At 35.3% G+C, this 24,208-nt stretch overlaps 1 protein-coding gene and 1 long non-coding RNA gene across 2 annotated transcripts in view; both read left to right on the forward strand.

The window, feature by feature from the left end:
• trabd2a (TraB domain containing 2A) overlaps positions 1-10,326 on the forward strand; it is a 55,582-nt gene extending 45,256 nt beyond the window's left edge. The window contains exons 6-7 of the mRNA XM_077498171.1: positions 3,047-3,319; positions 7,825-10,326. Of these exons, the coding sequence (XP_077354297.1) occupies positions 3,047-3,319; positions 7,825-8,017 (466 nt within the window). The 3' untranslated portion in view covers positions 8,018-10,326. The remainder of the gene's footprint in view (positions 1-3,046; positions 3,320-7,824) is intronic.
• Positions 10,327-13,003: 2,677 nt separating this feature from the next.
• The window catches only part of LOC144002720 (uncharacterized), a 53,165-nt gene continuing 41,960 nt past the window's right edge, over positions 13,004-24,208 (forward strand). The window contains exons 1-2 of the long non-coding RNA XR_013278797.1: positions 13,004-13,104; positions 22,246-22,321. This is a non-coding gene — a long non-coding RNA (uncharacterized LOC144002720). The remainder of the gene's footprint in view (positions 13,105-22,245; positions 22,322-24,208) is intronic.

Here is a 24,208-nt window from a genome sequence, read left to right on the forward strand (position 1 = left end):
TTTCCATTAATTCAAAATGTCTAATATAGCTCTTTAGGATTTAGTATCTTCATTTATTTTGTAAAACACTTTTTCCCATTAAAAAAAATGTCTAATACAGCCAAAATATCTATAATATAATATAATATAATATAATATAATATAATATAATATAATATAATATAATATAATATAATATAATATAATAATAATAATAATAATAATAATACTAGAACTGCCCATAGCCAGCTGGGATAGGCTGCAGCACCCCCTGTGACTCTTGTGAGGAGCAAGTGGTTCAGAAAATGGATGGATGGATATAATATAATATAATATATAATGATAATATCCATCCATCCATCCATCCATCCATCGATATAATATAATATATAATGATAATATCCATCCATCCATCCATCCATCCATCCATCCATTTTCTGAACCACTTGCTCACAAGGGTCACGGGGGTGCTGGAGCCTATCCCAGCTGGCTATGGGCAGTAGGCGGGGTAACACCCTGAACTGCTTGCCAGCCAATCACGGAGATTTAGTTTAGTGTCTTCATTTATTTTGTAAAACATTTTTTCCCATTAAAAAAAAAAAAAAGTCTAATATAGCTGTTTATGAATTAAGAACACAACTTTCAGTGCAATATGAGGCAGAAACATTCTTATTTTATTCATGATCCATGTGTAAAATAACAACTTGGTATTAATGGCTTAAAGTTGTGTTCCTATAATTTAAACGGCTAACTTGAGTTGAATGTTTTTCTTTTTTAATGGATAAAAGTGTTTTGTAAAATAATCGTAGACAGTTCTATTTATCTTTTTTTTTTCTTTTTTTTTGGAATAATAAATAATGAAAAGATATTGCTGTATTTGGTAAACTTGATTTTGAAGTTAGGTTTAGCGTGTTACGTTGAATATGTTTTAGCTTCTTTGACATGTCAGAATGGTATCGACTGTGAATGCGCACTTGGTTTTTGTTTTGTTTTTCCCCACCAACCAATCCGCGGAGCCTGATCCAAACCGACCATAGATCAATAATGAGCCGTCGCATCACTCGTATACGTACATGACACATTTTGCGATTAATGGTCTATGTAAAAGATTGGTCCTCACAAGAGTAGAAAGACAAGTAGGCAGGCAGACAAAGACAGATATAAAAGCATGTATCTGTAAAACATCATGTTTTATCACTTAAACAAGTTTCAGGTTGCCAGTAATATTTCTTCCAACATTTGCTGCTGACTGACCTCCAAATCGGAAATCATTTTTAACATTCGCGCAACTTCATAGCCGCGTTGTGCTCATCCCCAGACCTGAAACAGATGTTCCGTAAGACTTCAAAATGTGTTGCCTGCAAATAATCACATCACGGCCGCAGGCAGTTATCCACTGATTAATTCTCATTTCTTCCAGTACGCACTTCCTCCGTATGTCCAAAAACATGACTAGTTGTGTCATGGCTTTCCTCAGGTCATAATTTCTCTGCTCTGGGGAGTTCACGTCGAATGAATCATGTATCTACAAATAAGTTTTATGTTTTTGTAAACAGTCGGATAGGAAAAATGAAAAAAAAATAAATCATAGCAGAGTGAGGGCCTTATGTGCGCAGTGTCTGGAGAGTTTTATTTTATACAAAGAGTGTCTGTGGCACCTTAAAAGACCTTTAAATAATTAATGAAGGGCTAAAAAAAACAATATAAACATGTAAATGGCTAATTTTGTCCACTTGCATTAAAGCAGTAGTCACAAAAAAAAAAAATCTTCAAATTTTTGTTGCATTAAGTTAAATTTAAACAGATTTTTTTTTTTTACAGTATATGAATTTACTGTTTATATATTAGGGCTGTCAGTTGATTACAATTATTGCAATTAATCACATGATTTCCATAATTAACTCATGATTAATCAAAGATTAATCTCACGTTATAGCTGTTCTAAATGTACAATAAAATGTATTTTTTCTACATTTTCATACTCTTTTCAATTAAAATAAAAGTGGACAAATACGGTTATGATATGTAAATGTGGTTGCATCATTTAATTAATTGATACAGTAATTTTATAGTAAGTAATTTTGTGCCACTAGGTGGCATTAGTGTTTCATGCTGGACGTTGGTGACAGGGACACTACATTTTTCTTTCCAAATTCAGATCAATTTGTATTTAGAACATGAAGCAACTTGTGGACTCTAAACCATTTTGTTAATTGTAAATTACACATAGTGGTCAGTCCCCACGAATACATATAATTTTTATCACATTATTTATTGCTAAACTGTGTTGTACTGACTGCTTTACACAATGTTATATGTAAAATAAGTACGTTTAATATTTCTCGACATCATATTTAGTGCTTCTTAAGGCCTTAATTTTTAGCGAAATCCATTTCATTCATTTTAAAGAGCCACGGAAACCCTGATATGAAATATAATCATCGAACACAAACATTATGATTTTAAATACTGAGCATAACTTGGCTACTTCAAAGTGGGGGGAAAAAGTGTTCAATCAGGCTTCTAAAACATGCAGAAACTCTTTTAACAATAGTGAATTAATAAACAACATCTGAAGAAATAAAAATTTGTAGTTAATATATTGCAATAATTCTCACAGGCGCAATTCAGATGTTTTGCTTAGTCAAGGCCAACATGCTGGGCTGATGTACTTTTCAAACCAAATGAAGCCAATCCAGCTCATATGGAACGTGGGCGGGTGACGATGGGATGGTTCTAAGGGTGTGATGAAAAATGACTATTCATAGTCACTGCTGTTTCCACCTCATAAACTGTACCACCACTATGACTATTACAGACCACCTACAAAGTGTTGTGGAAATGCCCGGCTTAGCATAACATCCCACTCTGGTGTGAGGCATGTTATGCAGTGTGGCATTGCATACCATAAAGGAAGCTATCACAGAAAAGATCTTGGGAAAGGATGGAGGAAGTCGTCAATTATAACACAGAAATCATGTTTGGAAAAGGAAAAGGATGGGGGAGTGTGATGTTTATCACTACAAGTCAACAATACGTTACCTTATCTGTGTTATCAACCATTTAGGAGATCATCATCCAGATCAGATTCGACTGAGCCAGAGGACCAACACGACGAGTCCTCTTTCTTGGAGCCTTTTCTCCACGAACTCACAGAAAGGGAGCAGGATCAGGGGCGTTTCCTGGAGGACGGCCGGCTGAGCCGCATGCTTCTGCCGCCGGATAGTCTGGAACTGCTGGAGAAAGCGGAGAAGAAGATGCTGAAGAAGAAACGGAGAAACAAGCAGAAGAAACAGCGGCACAGGCATTTTAATGATCTCTGGGTCCGCATCGAAGAGAGGTAAGATGCAAATATAATTAGGGATGGGCGAGTACCGATACCAGGTATCGGTATCGGGCCGATACCAGCCTTTTTTCAAGTACTCGTGACGCAGACGAGTACAAGCGACCGATGGCAGAGGGGGAAGACGTTAAGTGAGTCCTCCTTGCCTGTAACTGGCGCTAGCTTGCAGCAGTTTTTCACCAAAACTTCACCGGTTTGGAAATACTTCAAAATTGTGAATCTTAAACTAAAAGAGCATTTTTGTGTTTTATTTTGAGCGTTAAGACTATTGAAGAGCGACTGTGCTGTGTTTTTTTTTTTTTTTTTTGTCAAATTAAAGGAAATATATTTGTTTAAAAATATCTTCTGGTGATTTTACTACTGGTATCGGCAGTTGGTATCGGTATCGGTGAGTACTGAGGGCCTGAGTATCGGTATGAAAAAAAGTGGTATCGAACATCCCTAAATATAATCGTACGCCCCTTTCACTATGTTGTCATCAACGTCCAACATTAAATGCTTATGCCATCTACTGGCAGAAAATGACCAACACAAATCAAGGTCTCTCTCATCTTTTTAACTTTAACTTCAAACAACTTAATGAATTGCTCTGAAATTACTGTATCAATAAACTAACAGATATTCGCTTAGCATATTTTGCCGCTTCTATCTTAACAATATTATGAAAACTGGGAAAAAATATTTTATTGTACCTTTAGAACAGATATAAAATGTACATCCTACCCCCCCCACTCTTGTTAACCTGTACAACAAAACCGACACTTCCTGCTGTGATGATGGAGGCTCAAACAGGCAACATATCATATCACCATATACTTTTATGCACTCCAAAAAACACTCGAGCTGAACACACATGCCCTGCAGTGACAAATGAGTCCGGACGAGTTCCTCACTGGTATAGGTGACTTAAAGGTGAAAATAGCTGCCTGGGAATTCCTGGGAAGAATCCGGTTTTGGTCTCTCCGTAGCTTCAGGCGGGGACTAACCGGACAACGAAACAAGCTCACCTTTCAGATGAAAACGAGACCACCGCTGCACAGGTGTGGTCCACTAATATTTTGTGAGCGGTTAGCCATGTGGCCACCGAGTTAATTTGCTGACATTCTATCCAGCAATTTATCATGTCGATGGAGGGAATTCGCTTGGGAGGGAGACGAAATCTGAGTTGCATTTGTTTACCGCTCTATATTAAATCAAATTAAATATGAACCATGTTTTCCTCAAGTCTTGTGAGAAGCCAAACACGCGAAAGCTAAAAACATGTACATGCACTGAGTCTACTACAACTATGATACTATGGAGGACCAAAACTGCCAAAATTAAAAATAAATAAGTGAATAAAAACAGATATAAAAATATAATTAAAAAGAATAATAAATAAATAAATATAAATTTAAAAATAAAAACCTATATATATATATATATATATATATATATATATATATATATATATATATATATATATATATATATATATATATATATATATATATATATAATAAAAATAAATACAAATAAAAATGAGATTTAAAAGATACAAATAAATCTCCAATTAAATACAAAAATAAATATATAAATAGAATTAAATATCAATCAAAAAATAAAAATGCTCTGCTCTCACATTTGTTTGTTTCATGCTTCACACACTCAGGTTGAAATGTTATTCAAATGATTCATATGCACAGTTTGCACGGAGAGCTCCAGCAATAGACGACTATCATGTACACTGACACCACAAAAACAAGTCGTAACAGCATGAAATAAATAAATGTGAGCGTGGAGCACTTTTATTTATTGGTTAAAAGTTAATTCTATTTATATATTTATTTTTGGATTTATTTAGACATTTATTTTTATATTATTTTTATTTTTTGAATCGTGTTTTTTATGTTTGTATTTATCATTATATATATATATATATATATATATATATATATATATATATATATATATATATATATATATATATATATATAATTATTTTTTTTCTATTCATTTTTTGTATTTAAGTTTTGAATTATATTTTTCTATGTACATTTATATTTACACTTTTATTTTTCTATTTTTATCCATTTATTTATTTTTTTATTTTTTGGCAGTTGTGGTCCTCCAAATGATACAGATATTGAAACCTGATTTTAAAAAATGGGTGAACTGAAACAAAACAAAACAAAAAAAAAACTAAAAGTGTAGATTATGTATGTGGTTTTTGTTGGACAATTTCCAAAATCATCCAAGAGGATCGTGTGGACTTTTGCCCATTAGTAATACCTTTTTTTTTTTTTTTTTTTTTAAATGTCTTAACATACTTAGGCATGTTTATGACTTGTATTAAAAGTCACTGTAAGTAAAGTGAACACTATGTACAGACTGAAATAATCCGAACCTAAAAGATTTTTGTCCATCGTGGACACAGAAGACGTTTGAGAGCGCTTCTTTTCATCACATCTGCAGAAATGTTTTCTCATTTTCTAAGAGACCTTGTCTTTTTGGGTGGCAAGGAAATCCACTGTTTGTTTCCACGTGTGCCAAAGCGTACAAGGTTGACATCTTTGTATATTTGAATGTCTGACCAGGTGCCTGAATGGGAAAGGTAGAGGTCGTCTACTGTTCTCTTCCATGTCCAGTGCCGTCGCAAAGCTGTCCAACAAAAATTTCAACAAATGAAAACAAATCGTTTCTCTATAAGCAACTACTTCATTTATATACAAAACTCACAATGAAGTTGTATAACTAACTTTAACATACCCTTTGGATGATCTTTTGTTAACTTTGAATATTCTTATACACTCATTTGGTAACATTTAAGGTCACAGCATAGTAGTACATTGCAAAATTATACATTTAGGTTAACAAAATGAGAAACCATCAAACATGGAAGCCTGGATGATTAATACTTATGGCTTGAATATAATGTACTTTGTTTCAAATTCATGCTAGCCTTGTTCCATTTTTCTTCCTGAGCTGATTGTTATGACATGTTATCTTCATCATCATATGATTATCATCATCAGAATGTTGTGTCAAGTTGCTGTTCCCCCGGCCGCTGCTATGCAGAGGTCTTGACTTCACAGAGCTGCGTTTGTTTGGCCTGGCGCTGTCCCAGTCCAAACAAACAAGCCTCATGGGCTCAATGTCTAAAATGGAGAGAAGAAATAGCTCAACTTTTTTTTTTTTTTTTTTCCCAAAACGGGATTTCAGGGATGGACATAATAATCAATAAGTCGATGTTGATTAATCGTGTCTTGAATTAGAGGTTATTAAGGACAAATGGAGTGCACTACTAGGATACAACCAGAAGAGGAGCTGTTGAGCCTGTTTTAACTAGTCGGCTCTCTTAAAGTGGAAGTCAAACATTTGTTGACAATAATATGTTATATGTGACCTCTCTAGTTTAAACATGACATTCTGATTAACATTACATTTTTGGAATATGAGGTATGAAGCAAAATCCAGTCGTTGTTATCCATCTCAGGGGGCGGCCATTTTGCCACTTGCTGTCGACTGAAGATGACTTCAGTGTTGCTCAGGGCATCGACCAATCAGAGCTCACCTGTTTTCTGAAGCAGGCACTGTGATTGGTCGTTGCCTGAGCCCTTAGCAACTGTGATGTCATCTTCAGTCGACAGCAAGTGGCAAAATGGCCGCCCCCTGAGATAGTTTAAAAATGGCTGGATTTTGCTGCGTAGCTCATTTTCTAACTAACGCAATATTAACTCATTCACTCCCAGCCATTTTCACAGAAGCAGTCCCGTTCGCTCCCGGCTGTTTTACTAGATTTTGACTGATTTTGCCAGGACCACAGAAGATTGTGTTCGATTGCTATAAAAGCATGGAACCTATCAAAAGAAAGATTAAAGTCTCTTCTTTCATCAGGAAAAAAAAAGTGTGTTTCTATCTGTTTCCGTTTTGCAGCAATTAGCATTAGAAGAGAGCTAAGTTTCATCAGTTTTCACAAATCTTTTTTTTCTACATGGCCCTGGTTGATCTCCTTTGCTCTGCTGCCACCTGCTGGCCGTTTGTGTAATAACTACCATATCTGCAACCGTTCTTTGCAGTTGAAAGGCTGCATCAAAGCCTTCTGTATGCTCTAGCATAAAAAAACAAACAAACAAAAAAACGTATAAATACGTATTTGGGACACTTAGAACATAAAAAAAAACATATTTACACGTTATTGGGAGCAAATGAGTTAACTAGAATACTATAGTTAGGCTTGTGGGTCTGCATAGAACATATTATTGTCCCAAAATATGTTTTGGGGGGTTGACTTCCACTTTAAGAAGTACAATGCGACTTTGGACACAATTAAAATCAAATATGAGCACTATTAAACTTGCAGATGTAAATATGATCGTAATTGGCCCTTCCAAAGCTTGTATCAATAAATATTCTTGTCCCAGGCATTGAACCAAAACAAAAAAAAGCTTTCAAGCAAGATCCTGGTTTTGGCTTTTCAACTTAAAAACTCTCTGTTTGTCTGTACTTTGTCGTCTCCACAGCGCCGTGGCCAAGTCTCCACCACCCCCCCGCATCGCCAACGGTGACATCACAGCGAAGCCTCCCATTCGAGACTTCAACCACTACAACTATTACAACTTGCCCTCTGCCTCGTCGGGCTGTTCATACTCGCCGATCCTCCTCCTGTGCGCCTCACTCGCATTCGTGCATCACATGTGGACCATGTTGCTCTAGCATAGCATTTGTGGCACTCCAATACAACAAAAGGGAAGCTTCTGGACTCCTTTGGAGAATGTGTGGAGGTGATGTAATCAAACTGGTGGGTAAACAGGGACGATGTTGTACATCAATGCCCGTGGGTGGATTGTCTGGTTTCCAAAACGAGGACTTGGATAGAATGTAAGGGCAAAATGGTGGAATGCGTTTCAAATATTAATATGGTTAATTTCTTAACTGCAACATGAGTATGTCTGTTTGTGTGTGCGTGAGTGAGAATCGATCAGCTCTTACATCCCCTGGCCTTGCCAGAAGCAATGTTTCCAGATTTTAATTTATTCTTCCATTTTAGAAGAATTTCAATTTGTGCTTAATATGTTATGAGCAGCCTACGTCAGGGGAAATATGTATATATTGTCTAATATTATAGATGTATTTTAGAATTATAAAAAAAAAAAATTGGATTTCGAGTGTTGTTTATATGAATATATAAATAGATATGCAGTATATTTTTGGACAAGATCAGGAACTAACTACCATAAATCAATTGTGTCTCACTGAAAAGTGATTTTTTTTTTTTTGGAACGGACTAGATTACTTTACGTTGTGTTATCAGTGTTAATCATTTGCTTGGTTAGATGTGTCCAATGAAAGTACATTTTTATTATTATGTATTTGTTTAATTTATTTAACGACTTTAATTTTGTTTTACATTGAGTGACACATTCCCAAAGTTTTTTTTTTAATATTTAGTCTTATTGGTACATACCTAAAGTCACAAGTTGTCTCCAAGTGAAAAGCATGTATCTTAAAATATTTTCTTATTTTGCAAACAAAGACAAGTACAAAAGTATAATGTGCGAGCTTTTGTTTTCGCCTTTATTGCTGGTTATATTAGACTTATTAAATAAGTTATTTTATGTTACTTATTGTTCTAAAATCCGAATGTGACACTGCTTATAGCAAGAATTGATTTTATTGTTTTTATTTGCCTTACATTTTTTAGTATTATTATTATTAAACACCCCATCCCAAAGTTCGTATATAACATAAGTCCAGTAATACCAATAATAAATGAATGAATATTAAATAAACATTAAAAATAACAATAAATAAATACATAATAAATAGGAGTGATGGGAAAATGAAGCTTCATGAAGCCCTTACACTGTTTTTTTTTGGTTTTGTTTTTTGTTTTTTTAAACTCCTCTAGATGATGCTCTTGGTTTAAATGTGAAGGCTTGTGCAATGGAAATTTATTACATTTCGGCTGTATTTTTAAACTAAGAGTGCCATCTAGAGGACTCCAAAAGTTTCACGAGTGCTTCATGAAGCTTCATTTTGTCCTAGTGACAATCTGTGTGTAAATGAACCCCACCAAAAAAACAAACAAACAAAAAATCGAAGATTGCCTTTCGATGCAACCAGATAGCGTCAAAGCACTACTTTATGAGACAAGGCTAACCTGATTAAACGAAGCTTCAACCACTTCAACATAGTTCGTAGAATAGGTGAAAAAAATAGACTCCATGTAACATTGTGATGTGCCACAACATGAGAATTTTAACTTTGTTGTATATTAACTCATTTGCTCCCAAAGACGTATTTATACGTTTTTTTTTTTTTTAATATGCTAGAGCATACAGAAGGCCTTGATGCAGCCTCTGAACTGAAGAGAATGCTTTAATCAATTGTAGTTGTTACAAAAACGGCCAGCAGGTGGCAGCAGAGTATAAGAGATCAACCAGGGCCATGTTGCAAAAAACTCTTTTCCCCACTGTTTTAAACAGATTTTTGAATCATGAGGAAATTCCAATGCTAATTGCTGCAAAACGGAAACAGATAGAAATATACTTTTTTTTTACCCAAGGAAAGAAGATATGCTAGTCTTTGTTTTAGTAAGTTCCATGTTTTTATAACAAATAGAACACAATATTCTATGGGCCTTGCAAAATCAGTCAAAATCCAGTAAAACAGCTGGGAGTGAAGGGGGTTGCTTCATTCAAAATGGCTGGGAGTGAATGAGTTAATAATGTTTATTTCATTACTCCTTCAAGACTTGGTAGACCACATTCATATAATGTTTCTTAAGTTTTAGCTTTATAGATGTGGCAACGTAAATAAAAATATTTATTTTCCACCCTGGTGGACATCTGCATGCTAAATTCTGGTCTTTGTGTTTTTTTGTTTTTTGGTTTTTTTTTGTATCTTAAAGACAAAAACAAGTTAATTTGGAGAAACATGCTTTTCAGTGGTAACAATGTAATGATAATAATGTGCTCCAGAGCTTCCCATTCACACCTGAATAAAATATTTCTTTAGATAAACACCGAATTCTTGTTGCTTTTTTATGCATATCCCGGATTTGTCAAATTTGCACCCGCATGCCACCACTGTGGCCTATTCGTGCCATGTTTATATGAGGTTCATGTGGCGTGATAAGGCCGCTATAAAGAAGCTGTCTGATGTGTGCATGTGGCAAACAAGGCAACTGCTCGGCTGCCGGCTTGTCCATCCTGCAGGAAACAAACAGGAAACTTCATCTCAAGCCATCTTTACATGGGCAGGAAATGAATGTTAATTGGTTTGTTATATCAACAGGAAAAGAAAGGCAATTTTTAGTTGGCACTTTGATTTAAGTTGTTTTTTTTTTTGTTTTTTTTTTGTTTTTTTATGTGGGGTATGACCTGTGGCCAAGTCCGGTCCTGTCTGTCTGTCTGTCTGTCTGTCTTTCTGTCTGTCTGTCTGTCTATCTATCTATCTATCTATCTATCTATCTATCTATCTATCTATCTATCCATCCATCCATCCATCCTTAAAACGAAGCCCTTTTCACTTTAAACCATCTAACAAAAATTAGGTGTTAAAAAGTCCGCACAGCGCAGACGAACGCTCAGCGGTAAAAGCTAAGAATTGAAAGCAGATGTCCACACAGACGTCTGTTTCCTGCGAGGTGAGTTGAAGCAAGACACGACATCCAATATGACAGATTCAAATTGTTAATTTTCAGTGGAATTGTAATGATTCTGGCTCGCGTTTCCAAAAATATTGCTTTGCTTTGTGGCCCTTGTTTAAGAGGAATGAATAGCTTCATTTATAGGATGATGGACTTGGAAATACATCGGGTGTTCCTGGGTTTCACAACTTTGATGACTTCCTGTTATTAATCCAATCCTCACTTGGATGGATTTAGTTTTTCCCCAATTATGACTAATCTACTTGAACATATGATTTTGCCCAGTGCTATAAAGACCCAGTGCCTCTGTTCAGAAGGTCAAGCAAGCACACTGTTGAAACAACTCGGGGTTTATTTTCCAAGCGGAGCTCTGGTCGGTGTGTGTCTAAGCGTGGCTATTATCAGTACATCAGTCACTGCAGCATGTGAGCTGAGACCCATGTAATAAGTGCTCTGCTGACTGAGTCCCTGGTATATTTACATAGGAAATCTCCTTGGGTTTATTTCCAGTTTCAACCAGTGGGAACTGTTGATTTGTCTTTGAGCGCTATGTTCTCAGACTTTCTTGTTGATACAGACGTTAGGCAAAGGTAAAAAGAAGAATTCAACTATATATATATATATAAATAATCTCATTTAATTTCTCTTAAAATATATATATTGTATATACTAATACATCAACATGATGGTGACCTGCTTGAATGCCTCAAGCAACAGAAGCCCAGTAAGGAGAAGGAGCCAGATGGACTCATGGAGAGACAAGTCCGACCATCACGGACAAAGTCAAGAAGAGGCTGACATCAAGAAAACTCATCCATCCATCCATCCATCCATCATGGCAGCACAAGACTAGGCCCCAAACACACAATCAACAGAGGTCTATCACATCAGACAGGACCCCAGGTGCATTTTGTGCAAGAAAGCCCCAGAGATTGTGCAGCAGATCACAGCAGGAATAGGGTACCGGATCTATACCACATATATGGAGTAGAGGTCCCAGAATCAAGACGGCACTGGTTGAGAACAACTAGGCCATGTTCCTGTGGTACTCCCAGATCTAGATTGATGTATGTGTGTAATTACTATGTTATTAAATATTAATTACACATGTATCTTTGTTCATCCATCAATGCCAGCTATGTATCGTGTCATTTGATCATATCGTGTCATTAGTCTCATGATGAGACTGCTGTGCATGCGGTAAGTTAAGTGTGCAATACTTCACCCTGCTGGTCATCCGAGGTACTGGTTCAGTTGACAGTCACCTTTCATAAAATAATGTGTCACGTCTGTATTATCATTAGGTGTAATTATTCTTTGTTAATTAGTTACTTGGAGAGCTGTCATATGGAATGGTTTAATGTATATTAAGTGTCTCGCTGTTGAAATGTGCAATGTACTGTATTTATTAAAAGTGACCTTTTATATGCATTGCATCTGCCCTCTTACTTCAGAGGCCACTAAAACCAGACATTTGCTTGACAGATCCTCACACTATCTGTCCTCGAAAGGACCTGCGGGTTTAAGTGGGATTTGGCAGGATATACTGTGACGGTCAAGCGTGAAATATATGACTCCCCTCAAAATAACTTTCAAGTGGATTTGTACTTGACTTGCTGTAATTTGATGTGGATTTCACCATCTTAAATCCTCAATTTAATAGCAGATGTTACAGCTGGCGAGCACCGTGCAATCATAGTTTCATTTCAGATAGTTGCATTCCAGGTTATTTTAGTTAACAAAAACTAAACAATATAAAAATAAACAGAATAAAATAAAACATGCTTTTTAATAAATGAAAACTGAAAGTACATTTTACTTCAAGAAAAGGTTACTGCGAAAATGTCCTTTGTTTTCACCTTTGGTAATTATTTTAAAACATGAAACTTTGGGGTTGATTTTTAAATGGGATCTTAAGTACATTTATTTCGCTATTAACCAGAATAATAATGTTTGAAAGGGTGTCTCAATAAACAAAAAAAATAAACAAAAAAACAAACAAAAAGAAACGGTGTCGCACAGAAGTGATGTCATCTAGCAGCAGCCAATAGAAACGCACCTTCAGATGACGTCGCTCCTAAGTGATAAATTTGCGTGTTTGGGTCGCCTCACCTATTTTTCATTTCACTCAGCCTAAACGCAACGCTAGGTAAGACGTTTGTTCCTTTTTTTTTTCATTTTACCATATTAAATTTCGTCACAAGTAATTCACATTTAAAAAAACAACAAAAAAGACCAAAAAAACAAACATTTGTGAAATAACTAAAACTAACAGAAACTACAGAGGCGTCCTGAAAGCTAATAAATAAATACATTAATGTCAAAACTATAATAATCCTGGTTGCATTTGAGTTTATAAGGACATTTAGGAATCAAGAACAATGATAAATGAACTTTAAACAAATGCTAATCAATCATTCTGATCCACCTGGCCAGATCACAAGCACCCACGCCAAGACAAAACAACCCTTTTTTTTTTTTTTTTTTTTTGTCTTTTTGCCAATTCACAACCACATCATTTCCTTGCAAAGCTGCTGGTGCGGTGATTTTAAAATAGAAGAATCAATTAAAATGTGCTTTAATGGGCGTTTATGGGAAACCTCATTAAACTAGTGCATATTTACGGCCTGGCAATGTAGTGGCACAAGCTTTGCTCATCAATACTGCGTCTCCTCAGATAAGACTCCGCACTGTAACGACCCATTTAATTAGATCCCAGCGTCCAATATTAATCAATTCAATCAATCAGAAGTCTGCTGAGACCTCTCATTCCTTTCCAATCAGTTTATATTGTCATCTATTTTTCATTTCCGGCGTAATGGCCAATTCTAAAAAATCTTCATCGACGTGAACTCAGCATGTCACAACTCACAATAAGTGCAATGGGGTTTGTGGCCACCAGGAGGCAGAAGTGCACTTTGTTAGGTCTTATCTGACGAAAAGAGGAAAAAATAGATGAATTCCTTGTTCCAGGAAAATGCTCTATTATTTTTGCCTGGTAATACATCTCAATAGCGGGGTAAGGTCGAAAGCATAATGTGAAAATACTGTTAGATGAAATGTTGAGGAAGAGGACACCATTTGAGTAATTGCTGCTTTGGTTTAAGCATTCAGCGACACAGATCTAGAAGCCAATTTCCATACAGGTAAATCAAATGCTGGTGTCTACGATAACTAAAAACTCCAGATGAATATATATATTTTTTTAAATATCTTGAGGTAAACATTTCATTGAGTGGTGCTCCAGGGCACTTTTCCTCATCAAATGTGGGAAACTTTTTATCCCACTTATCACTAGCTGGCCACTTCCTGTTAGACAAGGTGCATTGGCAAGCCTCCAGTGTTTGTGTCACAAAAGATATATTTCAAATACAATCTCCAAATTACAATTTTTCCCATTCGGTGTTAGCCGGACCATCAAGAAGCACATCACAAAAAGATCTTGTAGTGGTTGCTCTGTTCAATGCCGGAGAAGAGGTGAAAGCTAATGGCTGCTTTAACATGACAACGCGCCTGCTCACAATCCCATGAGCATCCGACGGTTCCTGGCCAAGAAGTACAACCCCGACCTGGCCCTGTGTGATATTTCCCTCTTTCCCAAGGTCAAGACGACTCGTTTTGAAGACAACATGAAGCAGAAGATTCTTCAAGGAGTGCGTGAAGGGGTGGCAGAGAAAGCTGCTATTTGACTCGAGGGGAATTACTTTGAGGGATAAACTTGTAAGTCACAGTTTGGATTTGCAATATATCTTTTGTGACGCCAGTTCAGGAACTTTTCGATACACCTCATGTTATGTTATTATTATTATATTTTATTATTTTGATGTCATTGTTATTTTGTTAATGCACATTGAGTTCTTCCACATATTGACTGGCTAACAGGCACATTACATTCCCCTTCATCTGACAATTAGTGTAGATTTTAAACATAGAAGGGCCAAAACATCCCGAATGAAAATTAAATTGTACGGAAAAAACTTGCCACCAGAGGGTGCTAGAACTGCACAAATGGAAATCAACCTGACTTTTTTTTTAACAGATGTGTTGCATTTAAATATCGTGAACGTGACGACGACAATATTGTGGCAGTTTTAATATCACAATATCGCGCTAATCGTTACATCCCTATTGAAGAGTCAACCAAGATAGCATTTAGCATGAGATTGACTAGCAGTTAAATTATAGCTAATAGTTAATCAGTCGTTTCTCTTAATTTCCTTGGAATTCGATTTATAGTTTTGCATAATAATGATCATCAAAACCATATTTTGCTATGAACGTGGTAAAAATGTGTTGGAATGATGTCGGGTTTCCCCAGGAAAGTAAGCTTGTGGGTTAGGGACGAACTGGGAACAAAATTTGGCAAAATTCGTGGTGGACAACAAACAACATGTGGGCCTATAAAGCACTGTGGGAAACCCAATATGGAGATAGCAACAATTGCACAGTCAAACTTTTCTATCACTAAATCTTATAATGAAGTGAAGATGAACTGCATTTAATCTAAACCAAAAATGGACCAGCAATATGTTGTGTTGTCATGGCATAAGATCCAAATCACTCACTCAAACTCATCCCTCCTCCAGTGGAACGCAAGCATTATAAATCAGCGTTTCTTATTAAAGGATTATTTTTCCTTCCCATCTCTCATCTCATCCACTTTGCTGTCAAGCTTGCTCTTGTTTATCCATCGGCAATAATTAATGGGGAAAATCCTCCCTAAGAGACGCAATGGAGCTGAACAATTACATGACATAAGGGGGCAAAATGGGGCTTCAAAAATCTTCTAGTGGCATTTTAGATCAAGCTGAAGTGTTTTATATTTAATCAAAAAGAAATTCTGATTTACAATAAGTGTGCCGATTGAACTCAGATTTACTGTGGTATTCTGCTACCAAATTTCAAGTCATTTTCTTCCACTTGTGCGACATTGTTGTAAAGTCTTTTTGAGCCCGTCTTCCTCACCTCGGGGTTGACACGTTTGGGAGAAACAGCACCTGGGCCTCGGCTCCTTTTGCTGGCCAAATCAATTTCAGAGCCGAAATTGAGGGGGGAAATGGCAGAAAATCCCTGAAATGAAACTTTAGAACATCAGCTGCCCCTCTCTTTTGATACATTCCTACAATAGGACTATGAAGAAACCATGCAAGATACTTTATTTTATTTTTTAAAGGTTGTAGCTCTGCAGAATTATGACTTGAACGCAGGCGGCATATTTAAATTAAAAATACGTGAACACTAGATGGCACTTTGACACAGAGCAGAATTGTTTGCGGTCACAGTAACCGCTCTTGTCTGGCGAACTCCTCTCAGTATTCCCATCAGGCTCCAACTGATCTGAGCCTCCTTTTGATTTCTGATCACTCTGGAATATTAAACTTTGTGTTAATCAACTTTAAGATTTCCTATGACAAGTTCCCTTCTCATCCTTTTGTTATAATAGCTGCATATCACACTTGTTTACATGCTAATCTTGTGCTATAAGGAAAAAGCAAAGTGGATCATCATAATACGCTGGTTCACTACATCAATGTAGCAATGATTATTGTGCATCAATTCCAACAGCTGTTGGGCAAATGAAGAGTGTTTTTGTAGATCCTTTTCCTCGTTCTCATAGTTTGTTACATGGCCGAAAGTTTTCCAGTCCCTCAGCAAAAAAAGAACATAGTCCAGTACACAGGAGAAGTGGAAAGAGGGGGCGCTATAGGAGTTGGCAGATATGCCACTGACTGACACTCTTCCCTTCACAGACGAGAGCAGGTTCGCTGAGCACAGATGTGAGAGAGTCGGATTAACTTTATGCCGCCCGCAACATGTTCCGGGATGACTGGTTTGTTTGACCCCGTTGCGTAAGACCTTGTAAGGAGGGTTTGGGATGCTTTCGACAAACTACAAAGACGCACAGTTTAGGGACATGAGAAGTTGGATCAGCCTGTGATCAAAGTGCCTCACTCCCCACCTATATTAAAAAAAAAGAAAGAAAAAAAGTAGAAACGTGATTAATTTTCTATTCATTATGGAAAACTGTGTGTTTAATCAATTTCCATTACATCTTTAAACCAAGAGCACCATCTAGATAAGTTAAAAAAAATAATAAAAATACTGTATTTCAGAGCCTGTACTTGTTTACTTTTACTTAAGTAAATATTTGAGTCGGGCTTTTTGATTATGGAAAAAATAAGTGAATATTTTGGCAATATTTTAAATCACAATTATGCACACGATTATTTTTTTGGGTACAAAACATGAATATGTTTAAATCATTTAAAAATTGTAAGAAAAATTGACACTATAATTATGTAAGTTCCTTTCGGACCAAACAGAATTTATAATAATATATATTTATAATAATATATATTTATTAATTTAAATATGTTGGCAAAAACTTGAACTTGAACTTGGAGTACAGCTTGTGCACTGTGCAGTAGTACGATCATTTATTTATTTATTTATTTTTAAAACGAGAATTTTTTTTACACATTTAAAAATATTAAAACCAATTAAAAAATACTATAAACACTATAAATTCATTTTCAACCAAACATTTATTTATTTATTTATTTATTTATTTATTTATTTATGTCGGCAAAAACTTGAAGTTGGAGTGCAGCATGTGCATTGTGCAGTAGGATGATTTTTTCTTTTTCTTTTTTTTTTTTTTGGGTACAAAACAAGAAAATATTTAAATGTAAAAAAAAATAAAAAATATTAAGAAAAATACAATTCTTTGAAAAACTATAATTATGCAAGTCCCTTTTGGATGAAACAATTTATTAAATGGGTTCTTTTAAAAATATGAAAAAAATGCAAATATATACAATAATTTTAAACAACCCATAATTAGTATTAATAATTATATATATATATATATATATATATATATATATATATATATATATATATATATTTTTACAATTATGCAGATTTTGTTATTGTGGAGTGTAATAATTGATATGGTAATTGAATTTCGATTACTGTATTTGCACGGCCTTATAATTGAGTGAGTATTTTACTTTTACCAAAGTTATTTTTCTTCATAGTAATTTTCTTTTTACTCAAGTAGAGAATGTCAGTACTTTTCCCATCTCTCCACACTTGTCAATGTCAATGACTTCACATCACAAAGTTAAGAATGCGCTGCGCTCCAATTGGCAAATTAAAGAGCAGCGCGACTTTTGATATAAACCCATTGTAAAGAAGCTTAATAATAATGGGAATGTGTAATAGAACATGAGGGTGGAAACCCTGAAGGGACGGCGAGGCCTGAAAAACATAATTGATTTGCCGTTTCTATCGCCATTCATGTGGATATGTTTCATTAGGAGGGAAATTGCTTACAATTCTCAACTCGCACGCAGGCAACAACTCCCGATATGAGCTTTTTGTTTTTTTTTGTTTTTTTTGCATTCCCGCATCAGCACGGCAACAGAATGCAAAATTAAAAGCGTGTGTGTAAGGTGCATTGTTTGTCAGGTATGCATCAAAACAAAGTTACTTCACAGCTGGCATAGCAAACAAGAAAATGCTTTCATGCAGCGTCACCCACGCCCACTGATTCTGTTTATTTTATTCTCTTACGTCTCTCGTTTGTTCTCTGTAGTGCTTCAGCATCACCGAAGGATCGAGAACGATCATTTACATTCACAACAACATTCTGCAATCAATCCACACTCACTCACAGGGCAGCTCTGTGGATTAGCGGTTAGCATTCCCGACTCACAGTCGATACGGAGCGCTTCGGCGAATACTCAAAATGACCCAAAAGTGTGAATGGTTGTTTTGATATATTTTATATTCCGGGAGGGACAGCTGCGACAGCAATCAGTGAGTATAACCAAAGAATGTTTACACAAACGGCCCGAAACCGTGTCCAGGAATCGCATTTGCGTCGTCATCGGGTTCCTGACCTGAATGCAGTTCGTCATTGGAACTGACTTAAATTGAAAATGCTCACATTGATTGCTGAATCCTGTTTTTTTACTGCGTAAGACAGATAGCAGACATTGTGACACAATTTAGAGTTAACAAGAACTAACAAAATAAGTCAAACTAAAATTTAAAAAATGTATGAAATTAACGAAAATGCTTTTAAAAAAACAGAAACCTATATTTCACGTTAATAAAAATAGTTAAAACTATAATTATAGCAAAAGTGAGCACTATAAAAAAAATATATAAATGTATTTATTTTGGTTCTGCTGTAACTCCATAGCTAGAACAAAGATAGTTTATGTACATTTTGTGACTTTTAAATGTTGCATTCGACAAACGCGCCGTGTAATTAAAAAAATAAATCTAACAATGAAACTAATAAGAACTCAAGTAAAATGCAGCATTTTGACAAAATAGAAAAGTTATAAAAATGAACAAATGTGCCGCTTAAAATTAATTTAAAAAACAAAGTTCACATAAAAGTCAAAACAAAATTTAAAAATAATAATTAAAAACCTAATAGGGGGCAGTCAAGAGTGTGTACAGCACAACAGAAGTAGACAACACTTTTTAATGAATTAAATAAACTTTATTGACAACAACAGTTTGGGGGCAAACAATCTACATGCCTTTAACAAAGTAAATGTAAAAGAATCGGGACATGTTGCTTTGAAATGCTTTTGTTGCCCGCCATGTTTTTCCATATGCAACCATCTGTGTAGTTAAAAAAGAAAAAAAACTTTTCAACTAAAAATGTCATGTGTAAAAATAAAAATAAAAATAAAAATAAAAATTAAAAAAATAAATAAAAATAAAAATAAAATAATGAGCATATATGCATTTTCTGCTACTTGTTTTCCCTTTTGGTCGTTTCCTGTCATCAAACTTATTCAAAAGATGAAATAATATCACTTTTAACTTTTAAATAGCCCATGCTTTAGAATCTCTAATTCTTTTTCCCAGAGTGCAGACTGATACTATTGTACAGTACAAACACTAGTCCAATAATCATCAAGCCAATTAGGTCAACACTTTGATTAGAGTCCGCTAATGGAACCGAAGTTCTGAATGATGTTGTCAAGCCGTCTGCGGCCGAGCTGTTTGTATTACCTTTAATGAGCAATGAGGAGTCGCACTGCATGCGCTCTTGGTGTTTGTTGCGAGGGGAAACTCTTCTCTCCAACAGCGTGGCGGTGTGAGACGCATTTATTATTAAAACCGTCTGCAGAGGATTGTCTGGAACCGCTGAAAGAACTCTCCGCACCCTCTCCTGCTGCTAAATATGCGCATACAATATAAAATGATGATAAAAAATGTTATTTAATTTTCACACATATGGCATTATTATTATTATTATTATTATTATTTATTTATTTATTTTTTTCCATTGTAGTCAATGTGTTCTTGTGTGTGGGTCTCAAATTACTCACAGCTGGTTCCAAAACAGCCAGTTCCACAAAAAACAAAAACGTATGCAAAAAATGGCCCACAAGATCAGCCAGCCAATGATAAAAAAAAATTAGTGAGAAGTTCTGCCTTGAACACCGAAGAGTCAGTTGATGATTTGTTCATCCTCAATCTTCGGATGGAAAACTTGTACATGTTGAATATGGGCATTTTTGGGACAAGCTTGCTAACTTTCAATCCTCCAACTCTCTGTCGGCCGATTCTCATGTGTAGAAATGCATTAAGATTCCTCGACATTCGCACATTTTGGACTCACGGGCAGAGGTAGACAAGTGGATAAAATTGGGGTTACTGCATGAATCAAAGTCATGAAGGTGACAAGAGGCCAAAACAGAAACAGTTCCTGCATAGCAATGAGACCTTTCAAACAGCAAATACTATTCGCTTGATAAAATATGTGAGAGACAGGCTGAGACCAACTCTTAAAAGTTTTGGCTCTGTAAATGTTTACCGTTTGAACTGATTTTTAAAATGTATATTTAAAGATGCAATGGACATTTAATCAATTTCCATTGCGCTAGCCTTTTATCTTTAAACCAACAGCACCATCTAGAGGTTTCAATAAACATTGCAAGTGCTTTATGAAGCTTCATTTTACAATGGTAAAGAGAAATTTTGTTGTAAACAGTATGCATAATAAATGTTAAGTGTTAATAGTTAAATATGTCATCTAAAAAAAGTTTTTATTTTAATTTTATTTTAAAAAAGCATGAATTTGTATGAAATTATTTTATATGGAGAAAAAAAAAAAAGTAGCCCATTTATGCTAAGTGAAATCCAGAAGACTTCTTAAAAATAAAAACAAGTCAAAAAAGGTTGTCTTCATTTCATTTTTTAATGAAAAACAAACATACTTATAATTAAGTGACAAAACCATGAGTAGTTTTATTGTAATACAAAAAAAGTAAATTGTAATCTACTGATTACTTGTTTTTAAATGTAACTAAGTAAAAGTAATGAATACCACAGTGGGGAAAAAAAAAATGTGATTCTGATGGCACGGGAAATGCCACAGATGGCCGAACGAATCATATTGGCATTCATTTTTTGCAACTTTTTTCTTTCAGTGTTGAGACATTGACAATCTCAAAACAGAAGTTCTTGCAACCGTATTATTGATTTGTTATGTCTAAAATATATTTTAGCAACATTGATTTAGATTGATTTATTTTGTTTACATAACTTCTCACATTTGTTTTTGGATAACTTACCAATTTTTCCCTCTAATTTAGTTTTGCAGAAAACAAAGGGAAAGACATCTCTGACAGGATAATTGTGGTTGTCTTAGCAATTGTATTAACATGCATGTCAACAAACTGGTATTTTTTTGTGGTATTTTACCGCCATTCTTTCATACCTAACGAGTGTTTTGAGTTGACAGCGTGTAGAAGGTTCTCACAAAATTTGCAGTCCTGTAACACCATTGGAACATAAAGCAATGTTAAAAACACAAAAAAAAACATTCAGACAGCATTGTACTTAATATAGAACGTTTTAAATGGGTAGCCGCACTCCAATAATACCGAATTGACCCATGATGAATTCAAGCAAGAAATTGAGGGCAACAAGTGTACAGCTTCCACCAAAGCCGAAATTGACTCTCTGATGCTGCGTAACAGCCGATGCAAATTCCCAATTACACTTGCGACAAGCAAGGTGGTGTCAAGTTCATTTCCAAACACCGGCACACTGAGAGCAAAACGAAAGCGTTTGCCGTCTTTTGATATTTCCGACAGGCTCACGCTGACGCTCGAGCGGGCTACCGGCAACGACAACAGGGATCTAATCGGCACCGCTGACACGATGACAGTGTGAAATCTGTTTCATGAGAGTTATTATCTTATAGTATCTGACTGTCAGGTTTTTTTTGTGTCTCTTTTCTCTCCATCAGTGCTGTATTAAGAGGGAGTCCAACAAATTTGAAGTGACTTCTCAAGGCTGCCAAGTTGTCTGCACAAGGTCCAGAAGTAAGTGGACCGTGACAGGTTTTATGATTTTTGTCATTGTTTATCATGCCAACAAAATACACGCATATAACGAGACCATTGCTCAACACACTCAAGCACCATCAAATGAAAAGCAACATTATTGTTGAGCTTAATTGACTGACATTTCATTTGCCGTTGCTTTGCTTTTGTGTACGAACATATCAGTAGTAATTGTACGCTGATTTCTGTAGTCCTTCATGAAAGAAGTCGGATTATCTTCTGTGCTTTAATCAAAATAAGTCTTTTGCAAACATCTGTTTTTAACAGCAATGAAGGGAACCATAGTACAACATCACTGTCCCGACTCTCTTTTTTTTTTTTAAATCATCTATGAATATGAAGAATGAAATAACCACCAATCACTGATTAATATACTGTAATTGGGGGGAATGCTTTTGGAATACACTTTAATTTGCTCCCAATAACTTAGAAATACGTTTTTGTTTTTTTTGTTTTTTAAATTATTTTAAGTGTCCCAAAGACGTATTTATAAGTGTTTGTTTTTTGTTTTTATGCTTAGAGCATACAGAAGGCTTTGATGCAGCCTCTCAACTGCAAAGAACGGTTGCAGATATGGTAGTTATTACACAAACGGCCAGCAGGTGGCAGCAGAGCAAAGGAGATCAACCAGGGTCATGTTGAAAAAAAAGCTCAGTTACTCACAATTCTAAATAGATTTATGAAAACTTAGCTATAGTCTAATGCTAATTGCTGCAAAACGGAAACAGATAGAAACATAGTTTTTTTTTTCCTGATGAAAGAAGAGACTTTAATGTTTCTTTTGATAGGTTCCATGTTTTTATAGCAATAGAACACAATATTCTGTGCACCTTGAAAAATCAGTCAAAATCCAGTAAAACAGAGAAGGGGATTGCTTCTGTGAAAATGGCTGGGAGCGAATGAGTTAATGCAAAATTAAAATGAATCTGATTAGTCAATTAATCGATTCTAAAAATATTCGATAGAGACAGCTCTAGTATGCACTGATTTGCATTTGCAAGCTAACAGCCAATCAAAGTGATCCCCCATTTTGCATAAAGTGAATGATTGAAATCTTTAAAAAAATAAATAAATAAATAAAATAAATAATGGCACAAAAATCTGGGCCACACAGAAAGACTTTCCAAAAATAAAATATCAATGTGAAGGGAGTTTTATTTTGAAAACCAGGCACGTCTGCTTCTATCAAACTGCTTCATAACAGTCAGGAAAAAACTCATGCTAGCTAAAGAGAATTAAAAAAAATAAATAAAATAAAAAAAAGTGTTTGGAGAGCTTCTTCAAAAATGTCAAGAAAGAGAAGAAGAGCCTACAATTTCATCATTAACAAAAAACAAAACAAAACAAAATCATATAAGAGACAGTTTTATGTAAGGTAGGGGTTGATTGATAAAAGTGATGGTTAACACATGAAACCTGCTGTGCCCAATATGTGGCAACAGGCTTGCAAACGAGGCAACAAAGCCATTAAAATACTTAAAGGAGCCCAAACACCTGACATTAAAAAGGCTTTGAAGTGTTTTGCTGTTTAATAAACAATATAAATAAATCAAAAATAAAATATGCCCCTTTCTGACTTCTGTTTATAGATTTTATAATAATCAAATGCAGTATCAGTTATGTAATATGATGAGGTGATTATTAGGATGAATGAATGAAAAGTGAAACTAGAATGTGCAAATTGTTCACAGGAACGCTTGAGCTGAGCTTCAAAGTGCGAACGTGAGGAGTGTTAGGCGGACGTGCTGCCCGTTTAAATCATTTACCTGACAAATGACCCAGATGCACGACTGACGGACTCCCTATTTGATTTTACATTTTTAAATACACCACCAAGAAGCACATCTGCATAAATATGATATCACA

This window comes from Festucalex cinctus, chromosome 15 (genome assembly GCF_051991245.1).
Source record: "Festucalex cinctus isolate MCC-2025b chromosome 15, RoL_Fcin_1.0, whole genome shotgun sequence".
In the NCBI taxonomy this organism is placed as follows: Eukaryota; Metazoa; Chordata; class Actinopteri; order Syngnathiformes; family Syngnathidae; genus Festucalex; species Festucalex cinctus.